Here is a 12,155-nt window from a genome sequence, read left to right as displayed (position 1 = left end):
TTCCAACTGAAACCTCTCGTCTTTCATTCTTTCATTTTACCTCCTAATTCTTTCTAAGTTGCTTTAAACGATCTGTCCCGGCATGGCCAGGCGGTTAAGGCACTTGACTCGTAATCTGAGGATCGCGGGTTCGAATCCCCGTCGCACCAAACATTCTCGCCCTTTCAGCCGTGGGAGCGTTATAATATGATGGTCGGTCAATCCCACTATTCGTCAGTAAAAGAGTAGCCCAAGAATTGGCGGTGGGTAGTGATGACTAGCTGTCTTCCCTCTAGTCTTACACTGCTAAATTAGGGACGGCTAGCGCAGATAACTCTCGTGTAGCTTTGCGCGAAATTCAAAACAAATCAAATTTAAATGATCCATCGGAAAAGTAGGCAAAGTGTATAAAATCTCTCTCTCTCGGGATTCGGGTAATCATATGTACCATGGAAGGTCAGGTGCGCTTTGACACATTCTGCTCTCCTTTACTTACATGATCACGCAGTGTAGTTTGGTATGGCTATTGCTTAAGGGTCAGAGTGGTTTGAGTTTACTTTGACCCTTTTCAGAGCAATATCTATGTACCAGTTTCATACGTTTTCAAGTATTGTTAGCTTCAATCAATAGGAAATCTAGTTTGATAGTGGCCTCTTTTTCTTCTTTCTCCCCTTTTATAGATATATATATTTTTTTCTATTTATTTTTGTGTTTAAAATATATGTTGATAGTGAAGAAGTGTTTAGGACTATCTTCATCATGTATGCGGTACCTGTCTGGTTCGTGTAGTAATTCATTTATCATCCAAATTTTATCAAAATACATTATTGTACTATGTAGAAGTCTATCTGGTATGGTTGGTATGTTTGAATATTTGTGTATGAAGTTAGATGATGTTGTTCTGGGAAATCTATATGCTGTTGTGAGGAATGTGTTTTGTATTGTGGTTTGAATTATTTTGTCACTTACAGTAATGCAAGCTGAAGCTGTCTAGTCAGTTACTGGTCTAATGTATATTTCGTAGATTTTTAGTATATTGTCTATTGATGCTCCACTGTTCTTGCCAGTTAGACTTCTAGCATAGTTGGTTCTTCACCAAACTTTACTTTTAATTTCATATACATGGTTAATCCATATTAATTTGGAATCATAAGTTAGACCGAGAAATTTTCCATTCATATATATTTCCGGCTGTACTTTTTTGTGCTTTATCAGCTTGGTAAATATGACTAAATGTATTTTTGCTGTATTTATTTTTATTCTATATTTTTGACAGTATTCACTTATTCTCTTTAACTGTGGTCGTATATTTGTGGCTGCTATTGCTGGTGTTGGAGCACTTTTCCAGACTGCCACATCATCAGCAAACTGTGAGGAGTATCCCTGATTAGGATCCTTCAGTGGCATATTGTTTACATACATGATGAAAAGTATTGGGCTAACCACCACTCCTGAGGAACACCAGCCTCTGGAGCAAAGTACTCAGAAAAGATTCCCTCTGCATTTATTCTACATTTTCTGTTTTTAAAAACGTTAGATAACCAAGGAATAATCCGCGCGCTAGTCGTCCCTAATGTAGCAGTGTAAGACTAGAGGGAAGACAGCTAGTCATCATCACCAATGCTTGTGCTGCTTTTTTACCAACAAATAGTGGGAATGACCCCCACGAATGAAAGGACAAGTATGTTTGGTGTGGCGGGGATTTGAGCTCGTGTCCCCGACATTACGAGTCGAGTGCTTTAATCACAGTATTAGAACAATACACTGTAAATCATATTATTATGTATATGAACAGTACCAGAGTGTCTTCTTTACCGAATTATGGTCTATATATATATATATACAGTATCAGCTCTTTGACAATAAAACGTATATCGGGAGGGCACCCAATTAACACTATTTGCAGCAATAAATAAATGTGTATATCAGAGATTGTTTTAAAATAGTCACTTACCGAAATTTTCCACAAACCTGTTTGTAATCGTTTCTTTGACAATATTCTCATCAAACTCTGAAAGTGGCGACATATTCCTTCTGTGGTGTCCCTTTGGTAGAGTGTAAGTAGAACAACAGGAAAGTTTCCTCTTTTGGGAAAGCAATATAAGGTAAAACATTTTTCAGAAATATGATTTGAAAACAAAATAACAAGCAAAATTAATCCAAACAAAAAAAACGCTACAAAATGTACGACTTCAGTTGTGAGATTTACAACTAGAACGATTAAAAGGCAAATAACTAAGTTTGTAATTTTAATTTTTCTGTTGTTGGTTCACAGGGAAATTTCAGAGGAACATTATGTATTCTTGACATTGATAAAACACCCTCTTGTCCTAGAGACAACAGCTGAGAAGTTATGTAATGGTATTGTATGTTAAGCAAGAATCAAACAGTATTTTTTGAGATGTAACGAACGTTATGAGTGATCAGAATTGCTTTTTTCTTTCCTGGAAGTACAATAACAATCTGTTTTAAGTCAATGGTCAGCTGATTTCAGATCACCATTTAACTTCTGTTACTAGGTTATTCTAGCAAAATCTACTGCACTGATGTGAAAGAAAAGCCTAGCCCTTACCCAGTATTACCCAAATATGAATTCTAAGACAGTCTTTGCCTTTGTTTACGATTAAAGTTCGAGGTATCATTAATTATTTTAACATAGAGTGGCAATAAGTATTATATGTATATAAAACATTGCTTTTAATTAATATAAAAACGCAATAAAAAGTCCTAGTTACAGTTGTTAACTTCTGATAGGGCATAACAATATGCTTTAACAAAAACACAATTTCATATCACACATGTTTTCCCCATAACATTCTGGTGTAGTCGGTGTAACGAAACACATCAAACGTTATATCTTTATTTAATTCCAAATAAATCACTGAACTATTAATTGCAAGAACTAACAAGTTTCGGATATTATAACACTGAGAGCATAATTGTTTGTGAAAAAAATAAAATATTGTTAATGAAAATAGGATTGGATTTTATTACAATTTATATACATTATTGTCCTCAATGATAGATGGCACTTCGATCAAAAGCTCTTCAATCACCATTTTCTAAAAATTAATCACAACTACAAATCATAAAAATACTACGATAAGCCCAGATAACATATAAAAATAATATTTACACTTAATTTATTAGGATAAATTAGTAAAGTTGTGATTTTTCTTCGAGCTATGGAACTTCTTCTTTTGTCTCACTAAAATATTAAAGTATTCGTATAATCTACGGCAGGCTATTGCGATTGGCTTACTTGTTGACGTAAGGAACAAGTGTGACGTAAGTTTGAAACCCCTGAACAATCTCCAATCCTTGATCAAAGAACAGGCCGGAACTGATGTAACGCGGCTTTTCGGGATCGCCACCTACTTCCGCAGTATTGGACCAATCACAAAAGCTTTTAATTGTATCTTCCATAAAAGGGAAGGCAAAAGTTATGTGTTGTTTTCCTGGACGAATGGAGAAGCTTTTGATTGCCTGTTAAAAATAAATAAACGTACCACGAATGTTCTACTCGCCACGAAAAAAATAAAACGGGGGGAAAAAGCAATTAATGACCATTAATTGTTTCCCGTTAGAAAATCAAAACAATATGAGTTAATGAATTTATAAATAATATTTTTGCTTATAATATTTCAGAACATATATTTTTAAATACCTGAAGGTAGTTAACAGTTATTCTAGTAACAAAGTTACTCAATTTTTATTCTACTTTTAGCTACAAAAACATGAAGTATTATAAAGTTTCACCGAGATACCAAAAAACAGAAAGTTAGAATAAGTAACAACATTTTCAGGATCATATAGCATTACTTCAAAGCTTTTCAAATCATTATAATTTATATCGAGTTTAAATGTCGTCGTGCCAATACTAATGAAGCAAGAAATAGAAAAGAAGAAAATATGGATAGCATGATCTTATATCACAGTGTTTATATGTGTCAATAATAGTGTAACTTTAAATATTTTATAATGCAACAAAGTCTACCACACTCATAAGGAACAACTTAACTTACAAACAACTATTTATTTGTCAATGTTTAGGGTTTTTGAATTGTTTTATAATACTATGAAAGTTGGTTGTAAAATAACTGAATAACAAAACAATACTAAATTGAGCCCCGGATCACTAGGGACAAAAACAGCGATTGTTTCTAAACCACATTACTGTTTGTTTGTTTTGAAATTTGTGCAAAGTTACACGAGGGCTATCTGCGCTAGCCATCCCCTAATTTAGCTGTCTAAGACTAAAGGGAAGGCAGCTAGTTATCACCACCCACCGCCAACTCTTGAGCTACTTTTAAACCAACGAACAATGAGATTGACCGTCACATTTTAATGCCCCCACGGCTGAAAGAGCGAGCATGTTTAGTGTGACGGGGTTTCAAACAGGCAACACTCAGACATAAAGTCACATGCTTTAACCATCTGGCCATGCCAGGCCTACTGAGACGATTCCAGATGGTGTATTAAACTGTAATACCATAATTTATTATATCAGAAATGCTCCACACTTCAAAACAATTGATAAAACATAGCTGAGAATTTGTTGAGGCTTCTGGACAATCCCTGTTCCAGGTACTCACAAGATTGTTTGAATTGTTTCAAATGGCCTTACTAACAGCAGTAGATCAATCCTTTATCTCTATTGACGTGCGAAAGCTTAAGTGTTTGATACAGATTCAAGGAAATAAACAAAAGGTTTACCACGAAAAACATTTCATATTTAGTTAATCTGGAACAGCAGTATGGATTGACTGGTTTGTACTCAGTTCATAAGATGGTAAATTATTTCATAATTTCGAGCTAATAAACTAGAGTTAATGCAACTGGAAAAGAGCATCTAGAAGTCAGGTCTTGGGCTACCATTCAATAATGAATAGTGGAATTTACCGTAACTTTATGACGTCCATATGACTGCTGAAAGGATAAAAATGCTCAGTATAATTATGCAATCCCGAGATTCTAATTAAATAATGATGTTTGATTGTTACTCTTATAACATATCCAATGCCTCAAAGAAGTAAGTGAGATTTTAGTTTATTTGTTTTTTGAAAAAAAAAACTTGAGCATGATCTACTGAGCCTCAGCTATCTGGTCCTGTATTTGAAATACTATGCTAAACTTGAGCTATTTTATAAAGAACCAATTTCTAGATTGGGATAATGAAATCAATGCTTAGCTTAATTTTTTAATGATCTTAGAAAGATAAAGCTTTTCATAATATACTTTTCAAAAAACGAAACGCAAAAGGCAAAATTTAAGACATATTGGTAACAAGGTTATTGCGGGTAGTTCTGTATGACATGTGTGAAACTTTTCACATTCACTGTTGAACATCCAAAGTCTGCAAAGGCGAAGTCCACGCTCACTAGTTGACGTTTAACGTCACTCAACGTCAATAACGAGTATGCTCCCCATGAGCATCAATAACTGCTTGGCATCTCCTGCCCATGGAAGCGTTGAGATGACGAATCACATCCTGTGGAATGGCTGTCCACTCAGCCTGCAAAGCTGCTGCAAGCTGAGGTAGAGTCTGCGGTTGAGGTTGTTGCCGTCGCAGACGTCGGTCCAACTCGTCCCAAAGATGTTCGATGGGGTTTAAATCTGGTGATCTGGAGGGCCAGGGAATAACGTTGATGTTGTGGGTCTCAAGAAGACAGTGGTGAGTCGGGCTGTGTGAGGACGGGCGTTGTCATGTTGAAAAACGTCGTTGACGTTCACCATGATGGGTTGCACATGGGGCCTAAGAATCTCGTCGACGGTTGCGTACGGTCTGATCGGAAATTCTACGCAGCCCTGGTATGGTTGAGGCAGTAGACGTCGCAGCGGTGGTCCTATCTCGAAGGTGACGTAACTAGATGTAGCGATCTTGTGCGGGCGTGGTCACACGAGGTCTGCCAGATCGTGGACGGTCACGAGTTGATCCACGTTGTTGGTGACGATTTCATAGCCTTGTGATGGTGCTTGGGTGGACATTCATAGCTCTGGCAACATCTGATCGAGATTCGCCTGCTTCCTAGCGACCAATGGTGCTGTTGCGTTGTGCTTCAGTCAGTCTTGGCGTAACTGTATTGCGTGTCGGTGGCTTAACACTGAGCTATGGAAACCGAGAATCCGTCACTTTTATGGGGATTTTGCACATGTTGCACTTGCAGAACATGCAGATCTCTCAAACAAATTTATTGGACACGAATGCGTTTTGGCGAAAAATCCGATGATTTCCTCCGTTTTCAATGTGCACAACTTTTATCGTCATTTTGGTCTGACAATCAGTGCCTTAACACGTGTAACATCACATACTCTGAGCTTGTAACGTTAGTACATATATTTCTCTTTAAAATAACAAAAATATCCCTTTTGCGTTTCTTTTTTCGAAGAGTATATATTAGATACTAAAAGAGGATGTTTCATTTATACTTAATGTAAAATTCCTGAATGATTTGTAACTGAACTAAATAATTTAAAAACGTGTTTAAAAGTAATTAAGTAAAAAGCTTTGTTTTTTAACAAAGGAACTAAAACAAAAAGTCATTATATATATATATATACACACATTATATTTTGAAATTACAAAAATTTAGTTGTTTGTTTCTATCAATAAGGCCCGGCATGGCCAGGTGGTTCAAGCACTCGACTCGTAATCTGAGGGTCGCGGGTTCAAATCCCCGCCACACCAAACATGCTCGCCCTTTTAGCCGTGAGGGCTTTATAATATAACGGTCAATCCCACTACTCGTTGGTAAAAGAGTGGCCCGAGAGTTGGCGGTTGGTAGTGTTGACTAGCTGCCCTCCCTCTAGCTCTCGTGTATCTTTGCGCGAAATTCAAAACAAACAAACCTACCAACAAAGGTATCGACATGATATTTCAGTATTATGTTATTTCGCGAGCACTAATTCTAGTGTTTTGTTGATTTCAATTAGTTTGTTACACAAAGATGCGCAATATATTTTATTTTGGAGCATAATCTTAAACCCATTAATTATTATAATTATAATCTAGGTGAACTCCTTATAAATATACATATGATAAATGGAAAACAGTCGTATGTTTTAACTATTCTGATATTAAATTATGTCATTTGATCATCATTGAATTAAACGTAAAATGCTCAACTAAAAACAAACCCAAAACACTTTATTCAACATGTGTAAAGGTTTCTTCTGCATAAGATATCAGTTGGACAAAACAAATTGCAGATATGTACTGTTATTAATCCTTATCGAATCCAATATATTAAAACATCTCAGCCCAAGGAATTAGTCAACTGCGACTATGATGAAACATGAGCCGTGGGGTGTATAATGTTCAATTATTCGTTGGTAAAGAGTTTTAAAAGTCTTATGTGGGACGAGCACCTCGAGTAAACGGAATTAGTCAACTTATGATGAAAGAGAGTTTTAAAATTTTAAAATATGTGAGAACCTAAAAACGTAATGCAATATTTAAGAAATGGGATATCATGAGACATATCTAATAGTATCTTGTTCAGGTTATACATGTATGTATTAAGTTTGCTTGATATTAGGTAAAAATCTACCCAATAGGATATTTGTGCTCTGCCTACCACGGGTATTGAAACCCAACTATCAGATTTGTAAGTTTTAACTATTGAACAACTACAGAAAGACTCTTATTTCCAAGGAAAAGCTAATAATACGTAAAATTAGTAAGACAAACCATTTCTATCGTCCAGCTCTGGTATTGCAATTATTTTGTTTCGTATACTTGAGAAGCAATTTAAGGTGTATTAATGATCGCGTATATAAATCATTTGTTCACGAAAACAAATACATATTTATTTTGACTTCTCGACGAAGATGGGACCCTTTTGGAATGGTAAACATAGCAATATCAAAGCCAAACTTTTGATATTGGACCAAGAATAATGATTGAATCAAAATGTTTTAAGAGCCTGCTCAAACAATTCGGATAACAGGATTTGTTTCCAGTCTGATAAGTTAAAATTCAGATCCGTTGCATTAAAAAAATAAACAAACTTGTACGTATAAGAATGTAGTTCGGACTATAAATAAAACAAGATTCGATGATTTAGTTCAGTGAATAATTGTTACATGGAGCGTTTTATCAAAACATTCTCGTCTTCTAAACAGAAATTTCTCAAATTGACTGCTATTGTTTTAAAAAAATCAAGTGTTAGGTACAATAGTACTAAATTAAATTAAACGGGTGGAAAAAATTAACATTCTAAACAACCATTTCGAAAGTTAACCGTATACGAAAAGAATACATTGTGCACATATTTCTGCACGTCTTTTCAGTATTGGTAATCTTTAGAGGGTTATAGTTCATTGAGTACAAAATATAGTTGCAAATCAAAAACTTTGTACCCAAATATTGTATGCATTCTATGTAGAGATAAGTGTTATACCATATAAAGAAAATTAAAGAAGAGGTAGAAGAGAAGAGATAGTTACTTACAGAAGAGATAGTTAAATGTTTCACTCATTTGTAAAATCATCCGAACTGGATACGAAGGTCTCAAACTGTCGTTAACAGAATGTGAAAACAATTACCAGCTCAGTTGTATAATTGCTCGGACATCTGGACAAGACCATCAGCCATAAAATTATCGGATGGCTGATCTCTATTGATTCTAGTTCTTCTCAATCGCGAGGCATCAGCTCTGAGATTGAATCATATGTTGAATGCGTAAATGGATTCCGTTTAAACATATAGACAAATAGAGACATACTTTAATGTAGTTTTTTTTTTTATTCTGACATCAAGGTATAAAACAAATTGCCAAGAGAACGTGATATGGAAAAATGATCTTTACACAAGTTAGCCGCACTGAATCCTGACGGTAGGAGATATAATTGCTAACCATCTGCAAAAGTAATTCATATGTCTTATAATATCTGTGTTATTTCTATACATGATTCTTACTTCACTCTGAAAACAGATGCACACTCATTTGTCGGGAATCTTCAACCAGATGCGAAAATCGTTTTTTAACAGATCTAACACATAGATATATAATGGTTGAAATATTGTGTAAGAAGGAAAAGGTACTGGCGAGCGTAGTGACTTCTGTGTTTTACGGAATGGTACCATTAATATCACAACTTATTTTTATGCAGAAATTATGCACGTGATAATCAAAGTCGCAGTGAAACAATAAATACCAGAACTACATTTGGATATTGTTTGGTGTTCGTTGGTAGCTTGATGCCACTGAAAATCGATGATTTTTGAAAAAGTATGTAAAATCCCATTCTGATAAAAATTATTCGCACATTCAAATTATAAAAGTGTGTCCAGATTGTGCATTTAGAAATGCATTGGAAGACAAATGAATATGCCAACTTAATGCACCAGAACCATACAGAAAAAGACTAAGAACAAGTCGTAAACTAGTTGTGACAAACAATGTAGAACATTTTGTAGCCAGTGAGAATCTTAGACCATAAAAGTTAGTGGCAAAACTGTCGATTCTCCCAAGTAACAATATACAACTAATCAAACTAATGTTGGACAAACGACAAAAGTTACCCCAAAACAAGTTGCTTACATTACATATTTTTTCAGCTAACGCATACCTCTAGCAATTGGAGAATAAAAGATAAATTTATGTTTTTCCGTTAAAAACGGCTTATCGGCCAAATAACACTATGTAACAAAAGATTTACTTTTTTCTTGTTCCTGGGCAGAAAGTGTTATTTCCCAATTGCTTATGTCTAAAGTAAAAGGAAAATACCTATTTTTCTCTTCAAACTTTGCTTTTGTGACCTGGGAGCGTATTAGGAAAACATGAAGGAAGACTATATTTGGGGGCTGATACACGAAAGTGATTTACATTACAGACACAAATCTTGAAAAATAACTCATTTCTAGATGTTTTTGTTCATTTTTGTATAACTTTAGTATAAATACCTGTAAATCTTGATTCATATGTTGTTTTATTCAGGCCTTATTTAAATGAAAATGTGCAAATTTGCCCGTTTTTACACAGAAAATAGGTTAATTTCTAAATTTCATTTTTCAGGTTACAAAAGCAAAGTTTGAAAGGAATAATGACCATTTTCTGTACTTTTACAATATAATCAATAAAGAAATAACCTATACTATCCAGGAACAAAATGTATGTTACATAGTGTTACCGTATGCAAAGTCTTTTGATTTGTTTGTCATTTGACTAATGTAGTATGATGCAAACATGCTGTTTTTGTGCACTAGATGAATTACAGATACTACCCAAGAAGCGTGATTTGCTTTGAATATTACAGCCTTCTCAAGAAGTATTTGCCGTAAAAATTACAATGCAGTAGTACTTTCAAAGTGCACGGTCGTCAGATGACAGGACATGGCAATATTGAGTGTTCTCACTTAGCGAAGCTTCAAAATCGTTTTAACATAACGTATTCAATCACTGCAGGATCCCTTGAGGTGCCTCATGCTGATGTAGAAGGTGCATTATTACCTTACCAATACTTTGAGTTTATGCATGTACTAATGGTATCGAGCTGCCCTTGCTGTTACATATGATGACATTTATGTTGATATGAAATCTCATGAACTATTAAGTTGTAATGTCACCTCTAATAAAGGTTCATTTATGACCATTTCAAGTCAAACGAATGGAAATATGATGACAAAAATAATTGAGGAATTATTTATACAGCTCAATTTCTATAATTTCCATTTATCTCTTAATGGTCGTTGTGTATTGTATAACAGTCGTATTAATGAAATACAATTGTATGATATTATTTTGCAGTTTCAATATCTGAGCGTGGCAACCTAGGCTCGCAATCTGTGTGTCGCGAGATCGAAATCTCTTATCGGATATGCTCTCCCTTTCAGCCATTAGGGCGTTGTTATGTGTTGGTCAATCCCACTATTAGTTGGTAATGAGTAGTGTACGTAATGTCCACTAGTTGTCTACTCTCCAGTCTATCACTTCAAATTATCGAAGGTTAGCACAAATAGTTATTGAGTAGTTTGTTTTTTGAATTTCGCGCGAAGCTACACGAGGGCTATCTGCGCTAGCCATCCCAATAATTTTGCAGTGTAAGACTATAGAGAAGGCAGCTAGTCATCACCACCCACCGCCAACTTTTGGGTTACTCTTTTACCAACGAATAATGGGATTAACCGTAACTTTATAACGCCCCCACGAATGAAAGGGCGAGCATGTTTGGAACGACGGGGATTCGAACCCGCGACCCTCAGATTACGAATGCCTTAACCCACTTGGCCATGCCGGGCATACTGAGTAGCTCTACGAGAGTTTTTCAAATAACCGGAATAGAGTAAGATCTCATTACATTCAGTTTTTAAAAAGATCCATTATATAATGACCAATCTGACTGTCGGACACGAGTTATTAAATAATCATTAATAGTTATTACTTTGTTGGAACAAAATTCACATATAAATCACCACAGAAAAATTCAAAAGAAAAATGCTGAAACTGGAAATTTATAATCTTCTAACAACTGTGTAACTTTGTTAAAATGTAACGAAAAAGCTAGTGTTACGTTTCAGGTTATCTTATTTTGTTGCGTAATGTTTTAGAGCAAAGCCACATCTGCTGTGTCGGATTTTTAAGGACTATTAGAAATTCAAGATTGTTTGCCTGATTTATTTCAATTGCGTTTCAAAGACGCACATAATATTCAGAATAAAATTTGAAATGCCTACGTTCTGTAGCTTAAAGGCTTAGCATGACCAGGTGGTTAAGTACACTTGACTTGTAATCCAAGGCTCGCGAGTTCGTATCCCCGTCGCACATGCTCGCCCTTCCAGCCATGGGGCGTTATAATGTGACGATCAACCCCATTATTCATTGGTAAAATGGTAGCCCAAAGTTGGTAGTGGGTAGTGATGACTAGCTGCCTTCCCTCTAGTCTCACACTGCAAAATTAGGGACGGCTATCGCAGATAGCACTGTTGTAGCTTTGCTCGAAATCAAAAACAAACTATAGCTTAAAAATAACATGGGCTATGTTTTATGTTTGTAAAATCTGGTGTGTATAAACTTTGAAAAACGCGACTCATATGTGCAACAAATATTTGTCATGTTTTGAAAGTGTAATGTATAAATATAGATACTTAATTTTAAACACTACTACAAGTATATTTTGTGTGTTAAACCACTAAAAATGAAAACATGCTGTCGCTAATCAGATTTTGGTGTAAA

General features: G+C 35.2%; 1 protein-coding gene across 1 annotated transcript in view; it reads right to left on the bottom strand.

Moving 5' to 3' along the window:
* The window catches only part of LOC143246366 (uncharacterized), a 64,161-nt gene that overhangs the window by 34,225 nt on the left and 17,781 nt on the right, over positions 1 to 12,155 (bottom strand). Inside the window, exons 4-5 of the mRNA XM_076492946.1 lie at positions 3,242 to 3,465; positions 1,934 to 2,063 (exon numbers count right to left, since the gene is read on the bottom strand). Of these exons, the coding sequence (XP_076349061.1) occupies positions 1,934 to 2,063; positions 3,242 to 3,465 (354 nt within the window). The remainder of the gene's footprint in view (positions 1 to 1,933; positions 2,064 to 3,241; positions 3,466 to 12,155) is intronic.

Source organism: Tachypleus tridentatus, chromosome 3 (genome assembly GCF_004210375.1).
Source record: "Tachypleus tridentatus isolate NWPU-2018 chromosome 3, ASM421037v1, whole genome shotgun sequence".
In the NCBI taxonomy this organism is placed as follows: Eukaryota; Metazoa; Arthropoda; class Merostomata; order Xiphosura; family Limulidae; genus Tachypleus; species Tachypleus tridentatus.
Note: the sequence above shows the minus strand (reverse complement) of the source record. Positions and strands in the feature narration are given on the sequence as shown.